This window comes from Gopherus flavomarginatus, chromosome 15 (genome assembly GCF_025201925.1).
Source record: "Gopherus flavomarginatus isolate rGopFla2 chromosome 15, rGopFla2.mat.asm, whole genome shotgun sequence".
NCBI classification, from domain to species: domain Eukaryota; kingdom Metazoa; phylum Chordata; order Testudines; family Testudinidae; genus Gopherus; species Gopherus flavomarginatus.
The window spans coordinates 21908077-21933642 of NC_066631.1; the positions used below are offsets into that span (position 1 = coordinate 21908077).

General features: G+C 42.5%; 1 protein-coding gene across 4 annotated transcripts in view; it reads right to left on the reverse strand.

Moving 5' to 3' along the window:
- PIWIL1 (piwi like RNA-mediated gene silencing 1) overlaps positions 1-25566 on the reverse strand; it is a 58928-nt gene that overhangs the window by 20431 nt on the left and 12931 nt on the right. For all 4 annotated transcript variants that reach the window (XM_050923508.1, XM_050923505.1, XM_050923507.1 and 1 more), the window contains exons 7-17: positions 24719-24840; positions 23913-23993; positions 22653-22850; positions 21148-21259; positions 17107-17227; positions 15689-15806; positions 15323-15437; positions 3350-3537; positions 1712-1784; positions 1102-1302; positions 431-534 (exon numbers count right to left, since the gene is read on the reverse strand). In XM_050923508.1, the coding sequence (XP_050779465.1) occupies positions 431-534; positions 1102-1302; positions 1712-1784; positions 3350-3537; positions 15323-15437; positions 15689-15806; positions 17107-17227; positions 21148-21259; positions 22653-22850; positions 23913-23993; positions 24719-24840 (1433 nt within the window). The remainder of the gene's footprint in view (positions 1-430; positions 535-1101; positions 1303-1711; positions 1785-3349; positions 3538-15322; positions 15438-15688; positions 15807-17106; positions 17228-21147; positions 21260-22652; positions 22851-23912; positions 23994-24718; positions 24841-25566) is intronic.

The following is a 25566-nucleotide window of genomic DNA, read 5'->3' on the forward strand; positions in this document are numbered from 1 at the left end:
GACAAATAAAGGGGACCCCATCAAGTGTGAGAATGACTGACAGTTATTTACATTTAGAATAAAATACAGTAGGCAGAGAACAAGTGAGGCAAACAGCATACATGTCCCTGAACTCAAGCCAGTGTTACATGCTTTTTTAAAAGTAATATTTACACAGCAGTGAACCTGAGAATTAGGAAATTCTCTCTATTGGTCAGTCAGCTTATTCCCTTATTCCTGAAAAGTCTGGAAAATAATGTACAGCTACTTAATAGTACGCTAATCAGGAGGTGCTGCCTACACAGTGTTCGTGAAAACATATAGTATGAAGTTAAACCAACATAGACAAGGTTACTTTTAAAATGGCTGTTCATCACATTAGGCTTCTTCTTAAAGACTACAGATCTGTCAAGTTCTTTAAGTTTATACGGAATGCTAAAAAGTATCTTACCGTGTCATCCCCTGATTCAGGCTAGCAACAAATCCTGCAATTGATCGCCGCCCAGCTGTAGTGTCATGATAACAGTCAATTCCCACAATCATAACTTGTTTCAACTTTAAGAAAATAGTGCACAGTATATTACAAAGAGTGCAACAACATGCCAAAAGCAAACATTTATCATATCTGCACTAAAGTATTATACACAAAGCACCAACTTCAAAAATAATCACGGCTTTTTCACTGTTCAGGATACTGCTTACTTCCAAAATGTCTGGTTTGTTTTTTTTTTTAATGACTATGTTTTTATGGAGTGCCTACTGAAAGTATCTGTGCTGACAGCCAGAAGCCTACATTTTACAACTGAACTATCCATTGCCTCCAACTGTATCCTCAATTAAAAGTTCTATCAGCTGCTTATTTCCTCAACTTTACCCATGTTGGCATTTTCTTTTTGGAAGCAAGTTATTTTGAGTAGGATACACTGCAGGTAACCAACTGAAATTTAGAAGAAGTAAATCAGCCATCTGTTGCATTTCTGAACACTTATTTAAATTTTTAAAAGTTGTACCAAACAAGTTAAGAAAGTCTTCTAATATTTTCTCTCAATGTGATCAGAGTTCAGAGGAAGAAAAAAAAGACTCAACTGACACAAGGTTAATGAAACAAAGCCAGCTACTTACTGGGATTTCAACACTCCAGAGCTCTCCACCCATCTTGCAGTTCATTTGTAAAGCAATTTTCGTTGCTATAGCCATTACAGTTTGTGGCTTGCTTAGGGTGCGAGCTATCACACACTGACTTGGAGTTGGGCAATCAGTACATAAGTATTTCTTGATAGCATCATACTTATCTTTACGATTACTGGATAGAAGGCAAACTACCTTAAAAATTAAAATGAAAAGTTTTTAAAAAAACAAACTACAGCAGAATCAAAATTTATTATTTATTTGAAAGATCCGTTGCGCTGGAAAGGGAGCTATAGCAGTGTACTGTAAACAGAAAAATCCCAAGTGTTTTCTGTGAAGTATTTAGACAGTTTGGGTGCTTAAGTTCTGCTGCCTAAAACTAATGGGTGCTCAACAATTCTATATTTAAGCACTGACACGATCTAAATATAGAAGTTTCTACACATGCCTGGCCTCATAAGTATCACCTGACACTTGGGAGGTTAGTCACATAACTCCATAAGTATAAATCCACAGAGCTAATTTCATTATTAGGATATTAATGCAATACATAGCCAAAGGTAGAGATTAACACACTTTGAAATTATGGAATTAGCATACATACTATCTGTGTCTCAGAGGTAACCTTTTGTTGCAAGACCCTCAAATAAGCTTCTGTTCTATCATCTACTTCAATCCTAAAAAGGGGAATAAGAAAATAAGTGATATGGCTGTAGCTAAAGTTATAGTAGCTGGTGAAGCAGCAAGAACATAAGCTACCCATGCATCAACAGAAATTAAGTACAAGGTAGTTTACATTTACATCTGTTAGCCAAGTTACTATATTCACACTGTACTAAGGTGTTCACTCTACCACTTCAACATTAAAAGGAAATGTTTCTGAACCAGAGTTTCTCATAAGAATGAAGGAAAATCAAGATTAAAAGAGTCATGAGCTTGACTAAAGGAGACTTTGGTCATACTTTTAAGTTGACTTCGGAAAAGATGATGATACAGTAATTCCTCGCTTAACGTTGTAGTTATGTTCTTGAAAAAAATGTGACTTTAAGCAAAATAATGTTAAGTGAATTCAATTTCCCCATAAGAATTAATGTAAATAGGGGCGGGGGTTAGATTCCATGTAAACTTTTTTTTTTTTTTTTTGCCAGACAAGAGACATTATATACGTATACAGTATAAGTTTTAAACAAGTTCTAATCAGAGGATAGTCTGGGGACCTGCTCATGAGCTCCCTGAGCTTCTCCTAAAGCAACCATGTTGATATCAGGTGGGATATTTCCCAGGGAATGCCTTGCTGCTAAATGATGAACTAGCACTCAGCTGAGCCCTCAAGGGTTAACACGTTGTTGTTAATGTAGCCTCACACTCTACAAAGCAGCACAGAGTGAGGCAAGAGACAAAACAGATGCATGGCAAGGGCTGCAAACACTTCCCTGCAGAAACTGAACGTGATGATGAACCTACACTATCCGGCTGGAGTGCACCACTCCCTCCTCCAGACAGCGCATGCACGGCTGCGCAGGCACTAACTTTCCAAAGTGCCAGGGGGTGCTCAACCCTAGGTCCGCCCCCACTTTACCCCCCAACTCTAACCCCCCAGCCTCCTGAACACCGTGAAATAGCTGACTGCTGCAGGCGGGAGGCATGGGGAAGGAGGGGGGAGTTGCAGATCCACGGGCAGGTGGCACTGGGGGCGGTGGAGTGGAGCTCATAGGGGGGCTGCCAGCCCACCTTGGTTCCAAGCCCCCACACTCGCTAGCAGGTGGCAGCCAAACAACATTATAAGCAGACATTGCGCAACTTTAAATGAGTATGTTCTCTAATAGATCAGCAACATAACAACGAAACAATGTTAACCAGGATGATGATAAATGAGGAGTTACTGTACACTTGAATTTATGCTGCTGCTGTTTCTATTAGAAGCAGCTCCACCAATTAGGATAGTTAAACTTTCTACGTCCAGCAGAATCTTCCAATCAGCAGCACCTTCTCTAATCCTCAGTTAAAAACTTCCAGGGACTGAAACAGTAGCTCCAAAACTTAATCTTTTTACTAAGTAATTAACCATCTGAAATTGAAATCTCTGGAGCACTTCGTAAAAACTGATTTATAAACTTTTTTAATTGTTATAGTAACATGTAATATTAGAATTCCTTCCTCATTTAACACATGATTATTGAAAAATTCAAAGAACTATAAGAGTTTCTGAGTAAGTTATTTATCACATTTCTACAGTACTTACATTATTGCCTTGTTCATTTGTATGCCCATGGCTGGTGTGACTTTAAATAGATTTTGAACTAATGCATTGGCAGCATCATAATTGCGCCGTGTGTATATTAATAACCAGTTATCCAGTGGTTTTACACTAATTAAGGGAGCTCCCCTAGTTTCTTTTGACCAGTCTGCAAATTGAGGATTGTAGTCAAACTAGAAATGAAAAAGGATTAAATTAAGCCCTGTGGAGCATAATTAACTTGCACAAAAATCTATACTTCATATATTCCAGAATATATCAACATCATTAGCCTTAGCAGTTCCAGCTGATCAAAACTGAGAATTTAAAAGAGTTTCCCATGAAACAAATGTTTTAAAAAAATCAGTTTCAGAAATTCCTAATTTTTGAATTCTGAAATTATTTTGAATTTTTACATTTTAATATTTACATTTTTAATGACATCAGTAAGTAGTAGAGAATAATATGACAAGATATCCTATTTTTAAAATCATTAGAGACAGATGCTACTTAGTACTGATTGAAACATCTTCTCTTTTCTAGATTAAAGTCTTCTGTTTGTGCAGTAACGAAAATGTGACAATTTGATCTAGAAAAAGATAAGATATTTCAATCAGTAATAAGCAACAGCTGAAATAAAATTTAACTACGTCATAACATGTCGGTAGCAGTGTATAACACACACTACTGTTCTGTTCATTCCCTTTGCAGCATCTGGAACTGGCCACTGTCTGAAGATCGGATACTGGGTTAGACGGACTCAGTCTGTCTGACCCAGTATGGCCATTCTTCTGGCTTGAATTGAGACCAGGAGTGGCTGGCTCACTGCACAAAAGCAACTTACCCTCTCTTGGTATTGACACCTCATCATCAATTATTGGGAGTGGATCACAATCACCCTGATTGAATTGGCCGTCAACACTGGTTCTCCATTTGTAAGGTAACTCCCTTCTCTTCTGTTGTCTTTAAGGTGCCACCAGACTTCTCGCTGTTTTTGTGGATACAGACAAACACAGCTACCCAGATACATAAATAGGTAGTGAGTCTGGTTTACAATGAACTTGATAAACCTCCTGTGACCTTGGAAAAATCAAGATGTGAAAATACGTGTCGCTCAAGGCAAGGGCGGCATACCAGTCCCCATATCCAGGGAGGGGAGGATCGAGGTCAGGGAGACCATGTGGAACATCAGCTTTTTGGAGGTAGCCGCTGAGACGGCGCAGGTCTAAAATAGGTCAGACATCGCCCTTGGCCTTTGGAAATAGCATGAATAAAACCCTTTTCTTCTTAAGTCCTGTGGAACGTCCTTCACAGCTCCCTTTGGAGAAGGGCTTACACCTCTTGGGCCAGAAGTTGCTTGTGAGAAGGGTTCCTGAAGAGGGAGGGATGGGAAGGGAGGGCGTGTGGAAAAACTGAAGCATATAATTCCTTTCCACAGTGTTCAGCATCCAGCAGTCTGTGGCGATATGAGACCATGCCATGCTGAAGTGGGACAGGCAGTCGAAAACAAAAGGGAGACAATCTGGTGGCACAGGAAAAGACAGTTACCTTTTCCGTAACTGGTGTTCTTTGACATGTGTTGCTTACGTCCATTCCACAATAGGTGTGCGTGTTCGCCACGTGTAGCAGTGCCAGAAGTTTTTCCCAAGCAGTACCCATAGGGCAGTGCCCCTAGTGACCCCTGGAGTGGTGCCTTTATGGCACGGTATAAGGGGCGCTCCCCCACCCTCAGTTCCTTCTTGCCAGACAATTCCAAGAGAGGGGAAGGAGAGCAGGATGTGGAATGGACATGAGCAACACATCTCAAAAAACAACAGTTATAGAAAAGGTAACAGTCTTTTTTTCTTTGAGTGATTGCTGATGTGCATCCCACAATAGGTGATTCCAAGCTGTATCTGTGGGAGATGGGTGGAAGTGCATAGACTCTTGGGATGGAGTACAGCCCTGCCAAACCCGGCGTCCTCCCTGGTTTGGGAGACGATCGCATAATGCGAGGTGAACGTGTGAACCGAAGACCATGTGGCAGCTCTACAGATGTCCTGAATGGGAACAAGGGCTAAAAAGGCAGCTGACAAGGCTTGCACCCTAGTCGAGTGTGCCCTCACAATTGGTGGTGGTGAGGAGACTACCGCCAGATCGTAACAGGTATGAATACACGAGGTGATCCAGTTGGAGAGCCGCTGAGTGGAGACTGGTCAACCCCTCAAGCATTCAGCCGAAGCAATGAAACAGTTGCAAGGACTTCCTGAACGGCTTAGTACATTCCAGGTAAGAAGCCAGAGCCTATCTCACATCCAGCATGTGGAGGCAGCGTTCCTCACTGGATGCAAGGGGCTTGGGACAGAGCACCAGCAGAAAGATGTCCTGACCCATGTGGTAGGTGGAGACCACCTTGGGAAGGAACGAAGGATGCAGTCGGAGCTGGACCTTATCCTTGTGGAAAACTGTGTATGGCGGCTCGGAGGTCAGAGCCCTGAGCTCTGAGACCCAACTAGCTGATGTGATTGCCACCAGGAAGGCTAACTTCCATGAAAGATGTGACCAGGAGCATGTGGCTAGCGGCTCAAACAAGGGACCTGTCAATGGGCCAGCACCAAGTTCAGGTCCCACTGCGGGACAGGGGGCCTAACATAAGGGAAAAGCCAATCCAATCCCTTGAAGAATCAGCTGGTCATAGCATGGGAGAATACTGTGTGGCCCTTCACCAGTGGGTGAAAGGCTGATAGGGCCACCAACTGCACCCTGATGGACAAGGGCGCTAGGCCCTGGGCTCTAAGATGAAGGAGGTACTACTAACTATGAACGAGCAAGAATTCAAGAAGAAAGCTGTAGCCAAGTTGGAGCAGAGCAGTTCCGATGAACCTTCACTGGTGGCAGGAAGGAACTGAGGGTGGGAGGAGCACGCAGTGCCCCTTATACCACACCACAGACGCACCACTCCAGGGGTTGCTGGGGTGCTCCCCTACAGTACTGCTAGGGGAAAAACTTCTGGCACTGGTGCATGTGGCAAGCACGCACACCTATTGTGGAATGGACATGAGAAATCACTCAAAAAAGAACTGTTATAACACCCTCGGGTTTCCCATCAAAAGTTCTCTTTGGCTACTCCCACACTCCCCCCTCCCAAGTATTTGGGAGGGCCAGGTAGGGATGCTTAGGTGGATGAGGGCAGCTGCCTGCATCTAAAACTCCTGCTTCATTTCTTTTGCAGGTCCTAATGGGGCGGTGAAGCTGAGAAATGGAGTGGAATGCTGGGGCCTGAAGTGCTTCCTCCAAGGTGCCGGGGCATACAGACATAGTCTTTCAGGCCAGGGAGATCTGCTTCTGTTTGCTCTGAGAAGAGCAAAGCACCTTCAAACAGAAGGTCCTGAATGGAGTGCTGGACCTTCATTGCCAGTCCTGAGGACTGGAGCCAAAACCATCTGCACATGATCACCACAGAAACCATGGATCTAACCACCGAGTCCAGGGCAGTCTGCAGGGAAGCCCTAGATACAGATTTCCCCTCTACCAGAGTAGAGAACTCCTGCCTTGACTCCTTGAATTTTAACATTAAGTTCCAGATGTTGAAGTTGTACCTCCACAGCAATGCCTGCTCGCTCGAGATGCGGAGCTATAGACCCCCAGTAGAATAAGACCTTTCTACTGAAAAGTCTGAGTTTTTCCCCTTGGGGGTCACTGCTTGCTGCCCTTGTCTGTCCCTCTCATTGGCTGCCAAGACTACTAGGAACCCAGGAGTAGGGTGGGAGTACAAGTACTCAGGCCCTTGAGCAGGAACAAAATACTTCTTTTCAGCACTCCTTGAGGTGGAATGATGGGGTTTGCCACAGGGCTTTAACCGGTCCCATGATGGCCACATTGAGAGGAGCAAAGAATCTTGTGGCACCTTATAGACTAACAGATGTTTTGGAGCATGAGCTTTCGTGGGTGAATACCCACTTCCTCAGATGCATGTAATGGAAATATCCAGGGGCAGGTATATATATGTGTGCTAGCAAGCAAGCTAGAGATAACGAGGTCAGTTCAATCAGGGAGGATGAGGCCCTGTTCTAGCAGTTGAGGTGTGAAAACCAAGAGAGGAGAAACTGGTTCTGTAATTGGCAAGCCATTCACAGTCTTTGTTCAATCCTGAGCTGATGGTGTCAAATTTGCAGATGAACTGAAGCTCAGCAGTTTCTCTTTGAAGTCTGGTCCTGAAGTTTTTTTGCTGCAGGATGGCCACCTTAAGGTCTGCTATAGTGTGGCCAGGGAGGTTGAAGTGCTCTCCTACAGGTTTTTGTATATTGCCATTCCTAATGTCTGATTTGTGTCCATTTATCCTTTTCCGTAGAGACTGTCCAGTGTGGCCGATGTACATAGCAGAGGGGCATTGCTGGCATATGATGGCGTATATTACATTGGTGGATGTGCAGGTGAATGAACCAGTGATGGTGTGGCTGATCTGGTTAGGTCCTGTGATGGTGTCGCTGGTGTAGATATGTGGGCAGAGTTGGCATCGAGGTTTGTTGCATGGATTGGTTCCTGAGCTAGAGTTATTATGGTGTGGTGTGCAGTTACTGGTGAGAATATGTTTCAGGTTGGCAGGTTGTCTGTGGGCAAGGATTGGCTTGCCACCCAAGGCCTGTGAAAGTGTGGGATCATTGTCCAGGATGGGTTGTAGATCCTTGATGATGCGTTGGAGGGGTTTTAGCTGGAGGCTGTATGTGATGGCCAGTGGAGTCCTGTTGGTTTCTCTCTTGGGTTTGTCTTGCAGTAGGAGGCTTCTGGGTACACGTCTGGCTCTGTTGATCTGTTTCCTTATTTCCTCGTGTGGGTATTGTAGTTTTGAGAATGCTTGGTGGAGATTTTGTAGGTGTTGGTCTCTGTCTGAGGGGTCAGAGCAGATGCGGTTGTACCTCAGTGCTTGGCTGTAGACAATGGATCGTGTGATGTGCCCGGGATGGAAGCTGGAGGCATGAAGGTAGGCATAGCGGTCGGTGGGTTTTCGATATAGGGTGGTGTTAATGTGACCATCACTTATTTGCACCGTGGTGTCAAGAAAGTGGACCTCCCGTGTAGATTGATCCAGGCTGAGGTTGATGGTGGGGTGGAAGCTGTTGAAATCATGGTGGAATTTTTCCAGAGTCTCCTTCCCATGGGTCCAGATGATGAAGATGTCATCTATGTAGCGTAGATAGAGAAGGGGTGTGAGTGGACGAGAGCTGAGGAAGCGTTGTTCCAGGTTGGCCGTGAAGATATTGGCATATTGTGGGGCCATGCGGGTGCCCATAGCAGTGCCACTGATCTGGAGATATATATTGTCATCAAATTTGAAATAGTTGTGTGTAAGTATAAAGGCACAGAGCTCAGCAGCCAGTTGTGCTGTGGCATCATCAGGGATAGTGTTCCTGACAGCTTGTATTCCATCTGTGTGTGGGATGTTTGTGTAGAGAGCCTCTGCATCCATGGTGGCTAGGATGGTGTTTTCTGGGAGGTCACCAATGCATTGCAGTTTCCTCAGGAAATCAGTAGTGTCGCGGAGTTAGCTGGGAGTGCTGGTGGCATAGGGTCTGAGTAGAGAGTCCATATATCCAGACAGTCCTTCAGTGAGGGTGCCAATGCCCGAGATGATGGGGCGTCCAGGATTGCCGGGTTTGTGGATCTTGGGTAGTAGATAGAATAACCCTGGTCGGGGCTCTAGGGGTATGTTGATTTCTTCTGGTGTTAGTGTAGGGAGTGTCCTGAGTAGATGCTGTAGTTTCTTAGTGTATTCCTCAGTGGGATCTGAGGGAAGTGGCCTGTAGAATTTGGTATTGGAGAGTTGTCTGGCTGCCTCCTTTTGATAGTCAGACCTGTTCATGATGACAACGGCACCTCCTTTATCAGCCTCTTTGATGATAATGTCAGGGTGGTTTCTGAGGCTGTGGATGGCATTGCGTTCTGCACGACTTAGGTTGTGAGGCAAGCGATGTTGTTGTTCCACGATTTCTGCCTGTGCACGCCGGCGGAAGCATTTAATGTATAGGTCCAGGCTGTCATTTCGACCCTCAGGAGGAGTCCATGTGGAGTTCTTTTTCTTGTGCTGTTGGTGGGAGGGCACCCGTGTATCAGTGCACTGTTCAGTGTTGTCCTGGAAGTATTCTTTGAGTCAGAGACGGCGAAAGTAGGCTTCCAGATCGCCACAGAGCTGTATCATGTTGGTGGGGGTGGCAAGGCAGAAAGAGAGTCCCCGAGATAGGACAGACTTTTCTTCTGGGCTGAGTGTGTAGTTAGATAGATTGATGATATTGCTGGGTGGGTTAGGGGTACCACTGTTGTGGCCCCATGTGGCCGGTAGGAGTTTAGACAGCTTACAGTCCTTTTTCCTTTGAAGAGAGGTGAAGTGAGTAATGTAGATCTCCTGTCTTATTCTAGTGAAGTCCGTTTGTATAGAAGTTTGGTTATTAATGAGAGTCTCCAGGTTGGAGAGCTCTTTTTTGATGTTTTCCTGTTTGCTGTATAGGATGCTGATCAGGTGGTTCCTCAGTTTTTTTGATACAGTATGACATAATCTCTCACTGTGGTCTGTGTAGTATGTAGATAGCAGTGGATTTTTTACCTTTAGTCCATTTGGTATGATGTCCATCCGTTTGCATTTGGAAAGGAAGATGATATCTGTCTGTATTTGTGCAAGTTTCTTCATGAGGTTGATGGATTTCCATTCCATTCGGCTAAATGCAGTGCCTTGCATGGTGTCAAGTATCAGAGGGTAGCCGTGTTAGTCTGGATCTGTAAAAGCAGCAAAGAATCCTGTGGCACCTTATAGACTAACAGATGTTTTGGAGCATGAGCTTTCGTGGGTGAATACCCACTTCCTCAGATGCATGTAATGGAAATATCCAGGGGCAGGTATATATATATATATATATATATATATGTGTGCTAGCAAGCAAGCTAAAGATAACGAGGTCAGTTCAATCAGGGAGGATGAGGCCCTGTTCTAGCAGTTGAGGTGTGAAAACCAAGAGAGGAGAAACTGGTTCTGTAATTGGCAAGCCATTCACAGTCTTTGTTCAGTCCTGAGCTGATGGTGTCAAATTTGCAGATGAACTGAAGCTCAGCAGTTTCTCTTTGAAGTCTGGTCCTGAAGTTTTTTTGCTGCAGGATGGCCACCTTAAGGTCTGCTATAGTGTGGCCAGGGAGGTTGAAGTGCTCTCCTACAGGTTTTTGTATATTGCCATTCCTAATGTCTGATTTGTGTCCATTTATCCTTTTCCGTAGAGACTGTCCAGTTTGGCCGATGTACATAGCAGAGGGGCATTGCTGGCATATGATGGCGTATATTACATTGGTGGATGTGCAGGTGAATGAACCAGTGAATGAACCCAAGATCCACAAACCCGGCAATCCTGGACGTCCCATCATCTCGGGCATTGGCACCCTCACTGAAGGACTGTCTGGATATATGGACTCTCTACTCAGACCCTATGCCACCAGCACTCCCAGCTATCTCCGCGACACCACTGATTTCCTGAGGAAACTACAATGCATTGGTGACCTCCCAGAAAACACCATCCTAGCCACCATGGATGCAGAGGCTCTCTACACAAACATCCCACACACAGATGGAATACAAGCTGTCAGGAACACTATCCCTGATGATGCCACAGCACAACTGGCTGCTGAGCTCTGTGCCTTTATACTTACACACAACTATTTCAAATTTGATGACAATATATATCTCCAGATCAGTGGCACTGCTATGGGCACCCGCATGGCCCCACAATATGCCAATATCTTCACGGCCAACCTGGAACAACGCTTCCTCAGCTCTCGTCCACTCACACCCCTTCTCTATCTACGCTACATAGATGACATCTTCATCATCTGGACCCATGGGAAGGAGACTCTGGAAAAATTCCACCATGATTTCAACAGCTTCCACCCCACCATCAACCTCAGCCTGGATCAATCTACACGGGAGGTCCACTTTCTTGACACCACGGTGCAAATAAGTGATGGTCACATTAACACCACCCTATATCGAAAACCCACCGACCGCTATGCCTACCTTCATGCCTCCAGCTTCCATCCCGGGCACATCACACGATCCATTGTCTACAGCCAAGCACTGAGGTACAACCGCATCTGCTCTGACCCCTCAGACAGAGACCAACACCTACAAAATCTCCACCAAGCATTCTCAAAACTACAATACCCACACGAGGAAATAAGGAAACAGATCAACAGAGCCAGACGTGTACCCAGAAGCCTCCTACTGCAAGACAAACCCAAGAGAGAAACCAACAGGACTCCACTGGCCATCACATACAGCCTCCAGCTAAAACCCCTCCAACGCATCATCAAGGATCTACAACCCATCCTGGACAATGATCCCACACTTTCACAGGCCTTGGGTGGCAAGCCAATCCTTGCCCACAGACAACCTGCCAACCTGAAACATATTCTCACCAGTAACTGCACACCACACCATAATAACTCTAGCTCAGGAACCAATCCATGCAACAAACCTCGATGCCAACTCTGCCCACATATCTACACCAGCGACACCATCACAGGACCTAACCAGATCAGCCACACCATCACTGGTTCATTCACCTGCACATCCACCAATGTAATATACGCCATCATATGCCAGCAATGCCCCTCTGCTATGTACATCGGCCACACTGGACAGTCTCTACGGAAAAGGATAAATGGACACAAATCAGACATTAGGAATGGCAATATACAAAAGCCTGTAGGAGAGCACTTCAACCTCCCTGGCCACACTATAGCAGACCTTAAGGTGGCCATCCTGCAGCAAAAAAACTTCAGGACCAGACTTCAAAGAGAAACTGCTGAGCTTCAGTTCATCTGCAAATTTGACACCATCAGCTCAGGATTGAACAAAGACTGTGAATGGCTTGCCAATTACAGAACCAGTTTCTCCTCTCTTGGTTTTCACACCTCAACTGCTAGAACAGGGCCTCATCCTCCCTGATTGAACTGACCTCGTTATCTCTAGCTTGCTTGCTAGCACACATATATATACCTGCCCCTGGATATTTCCATTACATGCATCTGAGGAAGTGGGTATTCACCCACGAAAGCTCATGCTCCAAAACATCTGTTAGTCTATAAGGTGCCACAGGATTCTTTGCTGCTTTTACAGATCCAGACTAACACGGCTACCCTCTGATACTTGACACATTGAGAGGGAGAGCCACCTTCAATGGGGCCACCGCAGTCAAAATATCAACCAGGCTGTAGGAAGACTAACTACTTCCACTTCCAGTTTGAGATTAGAGGCCACAAGGAGCTGTCAAAAAGAGTAAGCTTTGAAGTCGTCATGTGGAGGCGACACTGCCTCATGGGGGGGAAGAGGAAGGAGACCTGCACCAGCAGAGGATCCTCCTCTTCTTCTGCACCACTCCGGTCCCAAGGTTCTAGGTCCTGATAATTGGTACCAGGCTTGGTATCGGAATATGGGTCGGGTGCTGCTCGATAGGATAGAGGTGCTCTCCTCTCCGAGACCACAGAGTATGAGTGCCTGGATGGGGGCCCCTGCAGCGGAGAGAAAACCCCACAGGTTCCAAAAAGGCCACTGCATCTGCATAGGCCAGTGCCCACTGTGCTAAGCACTTGGGGGTACCCCTGCACCCAGACCCACACTCAGACAGGACTGACTAGCAGGGTAGTGGGATCCGGGGATATGAGTGCACTTCCAAGTCAGACAACAAGCCTTCCTCTGGGGACAGCATGGAGAGGGGTTCCAGGGAATGATGCCAAGACATTGGAGACCTGCATCAAGGCCATCAGGGATGGTTTCCCTCTAGATGATACTGAGCGGCCTTGTACCAAACAGGAGCTCAGGGCAACATGGTCCCTTCAGCTCACCAACACTGCCAACTCTTACACTTCCAGCAATGGCAGTACCAAAAGTCCAGCAAGTCCCTGGCTGTAATGAATGCCTCTGGGGTAGACAGTACTGCAGTCTTGCTGGTGTCCATTGTCCTCCAGCACCAAAAGTTGATCCAGGACCAGACTCAATGGACCTGCATACAGGAAGGAGTCAATGGTGCCTCCCTCAGAGTGGGGGCAGAGGAATGGCCAGAATTAAGTTGCACTCCGCTGTGCTCCCCATGCTTGGCTTTCTTCAGAGCCAGTTAGTACTCCCCCTCAGCCAACTGCTTCTTATGTTTTTTTTCCTTTGGCACTGGTCACAGGGAATGGTGTCAACAGATTCTCACAGCAGGAGGAGCACTCCACACTGATGCCGAGGTACTGGGTGCAGGATCTGACTGGTTCTGCTCTGAGGAGGGTCGGAGAACTGCCTCCATTAGGAGGGATTTTAACTTGGCCTCCTTGTTCTTCGTATGGGGCCTAAATTGCTGGCAGCGATACCTGATACGAGTCTTTCCCAGGCACTTCAGACAACTGGAGCATGGATTGCTCACAGACTTGCCACAGTAGGCACAGGGCTAAAAGCCCAGAGATCTTTTCGGCACCGGGAGTGAACTTAAACTCAATTAACACAGCAAGAAGCACCAACTACATACAACAAAGTTCACAACTGTCCAAACTAGAAATAAAGAGCTAGGACAAAATGAACAAAGGGAAGGCAGTAAACTAAGACCACAAAGAAGAGAGAGTTATCCACCAAGGACAGCTTGCCGAAGCAAGAGAAGCAGTTCCAGTGTCAGTCACAGGTGGTAAGAAGAAACAGAAAGGATACAGAGACAGACGGACCCCTTATACCTGTGCATGAGCACACCCCTCCAAAAGGTGCTAGAGCTGACCCAACAAATACCACTGAATGAAAAATTTCCAGCAACTCTGCTCATGGTATGCACACACCTAATGTGGAATGGACATGTGCAAGCACTCAAAGAAGAATACCTGGGTAGGTGGTTTACTGCCTAGCAGGATCTGGTAGTTATAAACAGAAGAACATAAGAACGACCATACTGGGTCAGACCAAAGGTCCATAAAGTCCAGTATCCTGTCCTCTGACAGCTTCCAATGGCAGGTGCCCCAAAGGGAATGAACAGACAGGTTATCATGAAGTGATCCATGCCCTGTCACTCAATCGCAGTTTCTGGCAAACAGAGGCTGGGGACACCATGTTCAAAGTTATAGTGGATCACAAATGCAATATGAATCAACAGTGTGATGCAGCTGCAAAAAAGGCTAATATTCTATGGTGTATTAACCAGAAAGTTGTATATACAAGACACAGGAGCTAACTGTCTCACTCAACTCAGCACCAGTAAGGCCTGTGCCTAATTCTGGGAGCCACTTCTTTCCTAAAGTCTGAACAAATTGGAGAGAGTCCAGAGGAAAGCAACAAAAATGAAAAGAGGTTTAAAAAAAAACAGATCTAGGTTTAACCAGACCAGAGGACAAGTTAAAAAACTGTGCTTGTTTAGTCTTGAGAAAAGAAGACGACTGGGGTGGGGGACAGACTCAATAATAGTCTTTATATATGCTAAGGGCTGTTATAAAGAGGACTGTGTTCAATTGTTCTCCACGTCCACTGAATGTAAGACAAGTAGTAATGGACTTAATCTTCAGCAAAAGAGATTTAGGTTATATCAGGAAAACTATCCTTATAGTTAGAAAATTTAAGCACTGGAATAGCACCACTCACTGGGGGTGGAAGTTTTTTGTCGGCAGGAGAGCCAACAAACAGCGGCTACACTGTCCTACTTTTAGCAACATAGCTGTGTTGCTAAAAGCTGTGTAGTGTAGACAAGTTTACTCTGTGCATTTGAAAATACACTGGTCAACTTTTCCCTTGCTAATGAGGCTCTTTTATATAACTGAGCACAAAAGACCTCACGAGGTTTTTAGCGGAACTTTTAAAAAGTTTTAGGACTGCTATTTAGAGGGTGCTCTCTAAAAAATCAAATTTCTTGATGTTTCTTTAAAAAATGTTGAACAGACACAGAGTTCCCCTTTAAAAACAAACATCTATTTTGTTCAAAGATGTTTAATTTATTTAAATAACTTATTTACCACTTTTCCCGCTTGATGAATTTTTTCTGCTTGGACAACTCTTCCCGTAAAGGACAGTAAATTGGAATCAAAACTCAAACCCCAGTCACGAAGTTCCTTCTGAACATTATCATCCCTGTTAAAATTTAAAAACAAATAATAAAACCATTAATCACTTAGCATCTAGTGAGAGTCAGGATTTCTGGCTAAATTGTAATGTATTTTGTACTCGAAGGGAAAGATTTTTCCAGGATCAAAGTGACAACGTTCTCCAGTAAAAGTTGACAGGAGCTTTAAAAAAGTCCACTGATTCATTACCAAAAAGAAAACCTTAATAAAAGCAAAACGCTTCATTCCCGAAGAACCAGAAGCTTTGAAGTAACTTACCTGTGAATGTAGTCAATGAGTCTTCCAACTTCATGCTGTCTTTGCTCAGGTGTCAGTCTTGTATGAACAGCCAAGTCTTTCATTACACTAAAATCGCTACGCATCTTATCAGTCAATCCTAAAATTAGCAAAATCCTTTTAATGGAGGTTGGTCTTCAGTTTATTTTGAACATAGACCCACAGAAAGCTCAATAAAATACTTAGCAAGGAGACAACTATTACTGCATTTTCTAGAAAACTGGAGATATGCTGTATACTTAGTGGCACATATGAAAAAGCATGGGGAATATATTAATTTTTTGCAGTAAGTTACCTGCCACCAAGAATCTAAAAACATCATTTGGATCCACACATCTGTCTCAGACCACAGTTCATGCCAATGCATAAAAGACTGCACTATGCCACCTAAACCACAAATCTAAACGTTTTCTTTTTTTTCTTATTCTTTCTTTTAAAAAAAAAAAAAAAAAAAAAAGAAGTGCAGAGGGGGCAAGATTTTCTACATAGCACTGGAGAAGTCACCACCTTCAATGAATCACATGCGACGTTTAAAAGAAACATTGTTAACTTTTTAACTGCCACTACTCCAACTGGTACGGGAAAGAAGTGGTGTTCTTTCTGGCTTCAAAATCAGAAAGGACGATTTTAAAACTGAAATTTAAATAATGTTGATGTGCAACTAGGAACAGTATGTAGCTCACACATAATGAGCTCTGAGGTGTTAACAAGAGGAAAGTAAAAACAAAGCAGCAGTGACAAAAAGCAAACATGATTTTAATACACAAGCTAGATTCATCAAACAAGATGATGTTAGCCTAAAGAGTCATTGACGATAACTGTGCTTAATGTATTCCTCTTCTGTCCAATTATATTTCGGAAAGGCTAGAGTTATTGAAAGAAGGGGAAAATGTGTTTAAGGAGGAAGTCTTAACTACAGAGGGGCACAAATGTTTTAATTTTGTGGAATTAAGGAATTACACACTACTGTAAATGTTTAGCTAAATTTTAGAGACGCAAAGTGGATGAGGTAATATCTTTTATTGGACCAATTTCTATTGCTGAGATAGAGAAACTTCTCAGATTACACAGACCTGCAGAAGAGATCTGTGTAAGCTCAAAAGTTTGTCTCTTTGCCCAACGTAAATCAGTCCAATAAAAAAATATTACTTCACACACCTGGACTCTGATATCCTAGGACTGACAGCAACAATGCATAACAACTAAAATTTAACACACAAACCTCTCAGTAGTATACTTACATGTTTCATTACCAAACTGATGTTTATAACCATGAATATTCCTGGCTAATTCATCAAAAAGTCGTCATCAATTCGTCACACAGTCGCAGGAGAAAGATATATTTTAAATACAATTCGCATGGCGGGTACTTCTGTATAGAGAAGCTATTAATATAATACCTGTGAGGTAGCACAGTTCAGGAATGAGTACTGCAGGTCCTGGCATTCCTGGCCCTCTCCTCCTCTTAGGCTGACTGACCAAAACTGGTTGATTTAAGTCAGTGATTTCTTGGTTATATTGCTGTGTAGAAATTACATAGTACACTTTAGTCATTGAAGCACTTGATGTCTAGGAGACTAATGAACATCTCTCTTCTTGCAAAACATTCAACCGTTAACAAGTAGAGATACCAATATCTTCAGAAAGACCTGAGTGGCTTGTTTCAAAATTAACATTTTCTCCATAAAGTTGCTGACAGGGTCAGCTGTGTAGTCCATATATTAAGGAGCAAGCCACATTCGGAAACACGTCACCTAGTGGTACTGTGTATTAAATGCATAGACTGAGCACTTTTTCCAGAGCCGTGAAATTGACAAGAAAGCTGGGCAGCTAGAGCCCAGCTTCACCAGCGGGGAGGCTCCCCTCTCCCAGCTGGTCAATTGCCCATCCCCACCCAGCTTGGAGACAAGCAACCCAGAGGGGCAGCTCAGCTCCCAGCAGAGATGTGTACTGAGTGCCCTGGCTCTCAGACCCCTAACACTGCCACTTTTCAGTGGGTGGAAATGTTCATGGTGAGGATGTGCACCACCAACTCAGGAGGGTAGTATGGATATAAACCACTGCAGCAATTACTGTGGTGGCAGTAAGTCAGCCTAACATAGGTCGACTTAGGGCAGTATGTACACATGCCCTAAGAGTTTTGTCCTGTCAGAAGTGTGTGATGGTTAGCCTTGATTAGTGCAAGCCTTAGGAAAGAAAACAGAGATGGATCACTTGATTCAGGTGAAAGTCCAACAACTTTGGGCAAAAATAGTGGCTGTGGTCTTGTCACTGTGAAATACCAAATACAGCAGAACCTCAGAGTTACGAACACTAGAGTTACAAACTGACCAGTCAACCACAGACCTCCTTTGGAGCTGGAAGAATGCAATCAGGCATCAGCAAAGACAAGGCATGGTAAAGTTTCAAAGCTGTATTAAATCAATGTTCAGTTGTAAACTTTTGAAAGAACCATGTTTTTTTCAATTACAAACATTTCAAAATTACGAACAACCTCCATTCCCAAGGTTTTCATAACTCTGAGGTTCTACTGTGGATGGTGGAAGCATCCCGAGCGCATGATTTTTTCCTACTAGTTGAGATGAAATTACAGCTACTAGACAGGCAGTCTTCATAGGCAGAGAGCAGATTGCTAGAGGTTCAAAGAGGAGCCCTATCAAGCTTCTTAAAATCACACTAAGATCGCAGAAGGGGAAGGTCTTTGTTTGGAGGAAAGATTTGCAGGAGGCCCTTGAGGAACCTAGCAACTGTTGGGTGTGAGAAACCAGTGCGGCCTTCAATAGAAAGGTGATGATCTGAAAGTGCTGCTAAATGGGTTATTCTGGAGCTGATGCAGATTCTGAAATGTTTTAGGGCTAACAAGCAATCAGTAGTCCCTTTGAAAACTCCCTAGAGTGAAGTAAATATTTTAGTAGTATTTTTGCCTAGAGAACCTCTTCCATTTTGGTGCATAAGTAACTCTAGTGAAGTCCTTCCTACTAAAAAGCCAAAGTGTTCTGGACTTCAGTGGAGGATGTTCTGTCTGTGATCATTAGCTAGGTCTGGAGGTAGGATCTGGCCTCATTCTGAATAATTACACTGGGCTGAACTGGTAGTGTGAGATCAGACCCTGTGTTGATAGATGCATCAAAACAAAATATGAGAATAGCTTTGACCACTCTGTCCTCCACCAGATAAAAGGACTCAGCTGCATGCAATAATGAGGCCAAGAGCTTAAGAGGGAGAGATGTCTCTTGAGATAGTACATCTCTCTCTCTCAGATACCAAGAAGCTTAGTGCCAGAAGAATCTCCACTTCATCAGATATTACATTGCTGCAGTGCCACATGCCCATATGTTAGTATTGAAAGAGGAACAGATATGCTCCTCATACAGCACCATTCTTGTTCAGTGACTAGCTAGTGCAGAAGCATCAACTGGATTCAATCTGGGCCTTCAACTGTCAGTTGGCTAAGGAGCATGAGGTGGAGCAGATACTTGGCGAGATTTCTGCTTTGATTTATCCAGTTCTGGAAAAGGAAAGCAGTGTCTGCTATAACCTTTAGAGTAGTGCTCTTTCCTACCATAGATACTTTTCCTAAGTCTTCTTCTGCCCAGATTCAGTAGTCAAAAGTGTGCAGCTTACTTCAGGAAGAAAAGACACTCTGGTGCACAGGGTAAACCCGGAGCTTATTGGAGAACTCACAGAAATAGTCTGATTTGGTCTGGCAGTCTTCTTTCCCTCAGGTTCAAAGGAGGCCCCCATGGAGCATGCTAAGAGGAGTTTAAGGGCTTGTCTACACTTAACAGGAGATCGACGCATCGGCGGTCAATTTAGCGGGTCTAGTGAAAACCTGCTAAGTCAACCGCAGATTGCTCTCCCATCAACTCCTGTACGCCACCTGAACAAGAAGCGCAATGGGAGTTGACAGGAGAGCGTCTCCCATCGACACAGTGTACTATGGAACCCGCAGTAAGTAGATCTAAGTACAGGTCTGTCACATCTTAGACGCATTTAACATGCGTGATTTCAGCTTTATGCCGTTGGAGAAAAACAACAATTTTAATACTGTTTCTGTAGTGCAGGCAATTCCGCCTGCCATTACACTCAATGTAATTTTGACTATATGCGATTTTTGCTTTACGCGCTGACTGCGGAATGTAACCCCAGCATAAGATGAGACAGACCTGTACGTCGACTTCAGCTATGTTATTCACATAGCTGAAGTTGCAAAACTTAGCTCAATCTCCCCCCGTAGTGTAGATAAGGCCTAAGACTACAACAGAATTCCTCTGCTTTATATTGTTCTTTGTCTGAAAGGACATATTTTTCTGAAATATGTGTTTCACTGAGTACGAGGCATTTAAAAAGTGTCTATCACTGACAGAAAGAAGTGGCCTTAAAGGAGACACAATATGAATCCTGGAGACTTCTATTTTGTCATCCCAGAGCAGCTATGGTATGGGAACAACTTTGCATAAATTATAGAGCGGGGGTATTTATTTTTTTACATAATGGACATAAAAACTACCCTATCTTAAATACTACTAATGACTACCCTTACATCAATAACTAGATAGAATTAGAACTTGCACCATGTACAGAGAAGTGGACACCACTGATGTTTGGGCCTGCTGCCACAGGTATTGAAAAGGAGCTGAGGTATAGCTGGGCCTGCTCGACCCCTGGGAGGAAAGGGATACAGGGACATCCACAGAGCAAGCACAGACCCAAAGGATACTGCTATTAAAAAAAATCACTCTCACACACATTGGCATCAAGAGTGGAAGGGGACAAAATTAACTTGAAAACCCTAAACCTCTTGTTTGAAAATTTTGTACCAACTTGTTAAAAGTATTACCTTTGATTACTATAGCAAAGAATTACCAAAAAACCCCCACACACTTAAGTTGGTTTACTTTGTGCATTTGACAGCACCTTCTGTCTGATCAGTTTCACTATATTCCTGTGCAGTCAAGTTAGTCTTGCTGAAAAAAAAAAAGACGTTAATAAGCTGTGCAGCAAGGTGGGGAAAAAAACCACCTTTAAAAAAAAAGTTTAAACAGATTTTTAAAACACTTCATGGCATGCTATTTAAAATGTAGGTGAACCAGAATTTTTTTGAATTACTATTTTTTTTTAAAAATAGATATATAGTTGACAGTGTCCCTTTAATAATCCTAGAAATAGGAACATACTAAGTGGATTTTTACAATAGTTGACATTGTTAACAATGACTGTAGGTGTATGATTCAAGACACTTCTAAGAATCTGGACAACTAGAAATCACTTTGAAGCATGGTTATGTAAATAACTAACACCTGAAAGTAAAAAAAGTACCATGCAGAGTCTTTGCATAGAATGCTAATGAATTATTAATAGCGATCCAGAAATGATGCTCTGAAGTTCAACAAAATCTAGTCAGGAGAATAAAAGTGTCATTTTCAGTTAGAATTTCATACCATTTTGTAGTAGTCTATAAAGCTGATTTCAGAACCATCTGCTTTCATAAAGGTGCATTTTGGATTGGAATCCCAGTCAATATCATCAACTCTGTATGTTTTGTTGTTATACCTGAATAAAAGAATTTTTTAAAAATTTTTATCATCTTGTCTTGCATGTAGATAGTAACAGTTTATTCACAGGTGCATGGGAAAAGGCCAGGGAGGACTTAGAGAACTGCAGAAAGTTACAGAAAATATCAGCTAATGTAAAATCTGAATAGCAATTTTGTTACTTTATTGCTGATTGTATCAATTGTAATCTGAACATGAAGTTACTCTTTAGCTTCAAATGCAGTTTATGTTAGAATACACTGAGAATTGATTTTAAGTATGTCAGGAAGCAGACAGTGTATGAAATTAACTGTATATATATCAATCAACTTGGTTTAGCCATTAATTAGAGCAGGGGATTAAGAGCTTTTTTAGCTTCATGCCTTCGGATATCCACTTGTTCCCTGCAAAACGTGTAACACCCCAGAAAAGTCTCAGAAAAGAAGACAGGGGAAAGAAGTACGCTCAACATAAGGGAGCCTGCATCTACCATAATGATGGAACATCTTATCTTGGGCCACTAAGGGTATGTCTACACTACCCGCCGATTGGCGGGTAGCCATCAATTTATCAGGGATCGATATATCGCGTCTCATCTAGACGCAATATATTGATCCCCGAAGGCACTCCTGTCGACTCCAGAACTCCACCAGGGTGAGCAGCGGTAGCGAATTTGATGGGGGGAGCCGCGGCCGTCGATCTTGCGAATCAAAATAAGATACGTCAACTTCAGCTACACTATTCCCACAGCTGAAGTTGCATATCTTACATTGACCCTCCCACACCTCCGTAGTGTAGACCAGGCCTAAGAGTCCTCTTCTGCCACATTAAGGCCTAAAACCAGCTTAAATTGGTAAGGCTGGGTTGAACACTTGAAGAGTATTTATTTTACATGATTTTTACATGTAAAACATTATCTAGCTATCAGCTACAATACTAATGGAATTAAACTGTTCCAGTATCAGTAAGTCAGTGCCAAGAATAAGTCTAGATTTTTTTCTAAATGCTTAAAATGTATTTTATCTGCAAAGAGGAAAGAGAGACAGTCTTAAAATATGAAGTATTAAACCAGCCATTTGGGAAAAAAAAAAAAAATCTAGCTCTAAGACCCCAGCAAGACTTCCACTGTAAATAGATACACACTGCACCTGCTATAGTTAAGATTAGCTTATGAAAATCCCAAAATAACTTCTCAAATATTAGATTTTCAAGGTATTTAGGCACCTAAAAATACAGATAGGTGCCTAGGGGATTTTCAAAAGCACCCAAGCAAGTTGGATGCCTGAAAATCCCATTAGGCATCTATCTGAATCTTTATGCACCTAAATACCTTTGAAATAGTCTGTGCCTCAGTTACAAAACAGCATTAATGGTCACAGTTTGTATGTTAAAAATAATCACTATCACCTTACTTTGTAAGAACAATTAGCCCTATCAGTTCCTTAGCACATGTTTCTCTAAATCTTTGTTCTTCAACTTGTTTATACAGGTTGTACATAAAATCCCACACAGTTTCACTGCGGAGAACTTTATGGCTCACATCCGTACACAACATGATGTTTGTTTCATACTGGAGAATAGAAGTAGTGAAGCCTGGCCAAATCATCAACCTGTTGGAAAAGAACAGAATATTTTATAACAGAAATTGACTTTTCATATATCCAAGAGTGCTACCAATTTGTTCTATAGATTTTAATAACCAAGTTTACCTTCATTAGTGTTATAGAACCCCAAATTAAAGATTTGTATTAAGTTAAAAATGTCAAGGAGCCATTTGTTTTAATTTAAATACTGCCTTATGGCATCTGCAACTCAAATATTGCAGTGTCAAGTTACAAGAAACTCACCAAAGCTAATTCATTCTGAAGTGGAAAAGTAAATGGGAGAGAGATTTAGAATTCACTTTATTAAATTCCTTAGTTGATAATGCTAAAGGCATTCTTTAACACAAGCAGTCCTCTCAAATACCTCTATCCTTCATTTAAATATTCTCTCTTTACATCTCTCCCAGCATCTGGAAAATCATGAAAGATCTAGCCCTAAGAGTACAAAATCTACTACTAATGAAAGTAATCTGAAAATAAATGCCCTAAATATCACTACTTTATACGCAAGTCTACAAGACACTATTTGCTTATATTAGAATGTTAATTTTTTTGCTGCCTATGTAGCAGATTTTAAGAAAATATTCAAAGGGGCTCCATTTCAGTTGAAAATAAGCCTTAGAAATATCAGAGGAGTAGCCGTGTTAGTCTGGATCTGTAAAAGCAGCAAAGAATCCTGTGGCACCTTATAGATTAACAGACGTTTTCGAGCATGAGCTTTCGTGGGTGAATACCCACTTCATCAGATGTATTCACCCACAAAAGCTCATGCTCCAAAATGTCTGTTAGTCTACAAGGTGCCACAGGATTCTTTGCTGCCTTAGAAATATACAGATGAGGCATTCTGTATTTTACTCAGCTGCTTAAGTAGAACACACAAGGATGGAGCTAGATCAACTCAGATTTTATAGTTACCTCATAGTTAGAAGGAACTGAAAGTTAGGTACATGAGAGGTCTCAACACAAACTATATAAGCTGAAAAAAATCATTTTAATACATGATAAATCATTGAAATAATATCAAAAGATCGTTTCTCCCTTGCAAGACTTGTAATCCCATTTTCCAACCTGTGATTGGGAATGCTGATTGGGTCATTTGGATTGTAATAATTACGTCCAATTTGCTGCAAGTTCATTATTTTCAAAAGCCTAAAAAGAAGTTGGGAAAGAATGAATAATTGGTAAATGACAGCACTATTTAGTTTTTCAAAACATCCAAAATACTATAGATGTGCATTTACAGCTACATGCCTTGCTTTTGCTATATTAAGCTAGAACAAAGAGGCTGATGTAAAGTTTTGTTTCCATGTGAACTTTAAATAACTGCTTACAGTTTGTTTGGGTACTTAATCTTTCAGTTCTTGTAGTAAAACTAATTAAGACCAAGTCCCCCTATCGTGGACTGAGTCACATGCCTCCTGACAGCAGCCTCAGCAGGTCAGATGAAGGCATCAAAATGAGCAGAAAGACCAGGTCACATACAGAAACATACTAGTTTCAGAGGTGCTGCACTGCCATCCAGGCCTTTAAGAATAAGCTAATGCTCCCAGCAGAACAGAAATTGTTTGCAGAGCTCCCACTCAGGCCTGTGTTAACATCTGAGGCTACTTGTTATTCTGAATATGGAAGCAGCCTATTTCAAAGTGGTACGCCAACAGATATATCTAATCACTTGCCAAACTGTAGCTGATTATGATTAGTATCCATATTGGATAGCTGACAAGCATTTGCCTTTGGCCACCACAGATAAGGAATAAAAAAAAATTAATATTTGCCATGAGACTAGCTGTTAAGCTTACCCATTCCCAAAGATTAAAGCCAAACTTTTCAATTAGCTTCTTGTAAGAAAGATAATTGTAAAATAAAAAGCTAACCTTCTAAAAATAATGTTATAAAACTGCAAGCATGTAGGTGAAGTAGGTGGTAGTTCATTGGTCAAGGTGATCGTAATCTTGACATTCTCTCCATTTCGGGTTTGACTGAACATTTCAGTAACCTAACAAAGGGAGCATTTATTGAAGTTATGTAAACAAACTATAACTGAATTTTTCAAAGCAGTTTAGAAAATGTAGCCCTATATTCAATTAATTTTTATGCTTAAACTCCCTAGGACAGCTTTGTAAATCTCAACCTAATAATATTATAATCAGACTAACTCTAAATCCTTACAGTAAAGCTAGAAGTCATCAGTCTGCCATGAGTACAACTTGATGTATCAGAATGCCCATCTTGTTTTGCTTCCTTCCACCCATCTGATTCTACTCCTCCCCATCAACCTTGCTCCAGACTTAGAGCAGGCTTAACCTACAGAATCTTCTTAGCGAAGGGAAGAAACTCACCCGTACAGTAACTGGTACTTAAGAGATGTTTTGTGCACATATATATTTCACTTTTGATGTGTATGCACTCAAGCCAATACTGTTGGGGATGCATATCCTCATTCCTCAAATTGAGGATATAAAAGGGCAGGGCTGCCCCAACCCCATCTTTGCTCCTTGGCACCAGACTCCTGATGTAATTAGACTGAGTAGTGGGGACAGACAACAGGTTGGGGAATATTTATGTACACAACACACATACATTCCACTTTAAATTGCCAAGCAGCAGTTAAAGTGAAGGTGCGTACTCTGAGGTTACTTGAACAAGGATCAAAGAATAGAATTCCCAAATTTGGCATCTATTCTCAAAGCTGAACCATGTGTTTCATGATTAAGTGAACAGA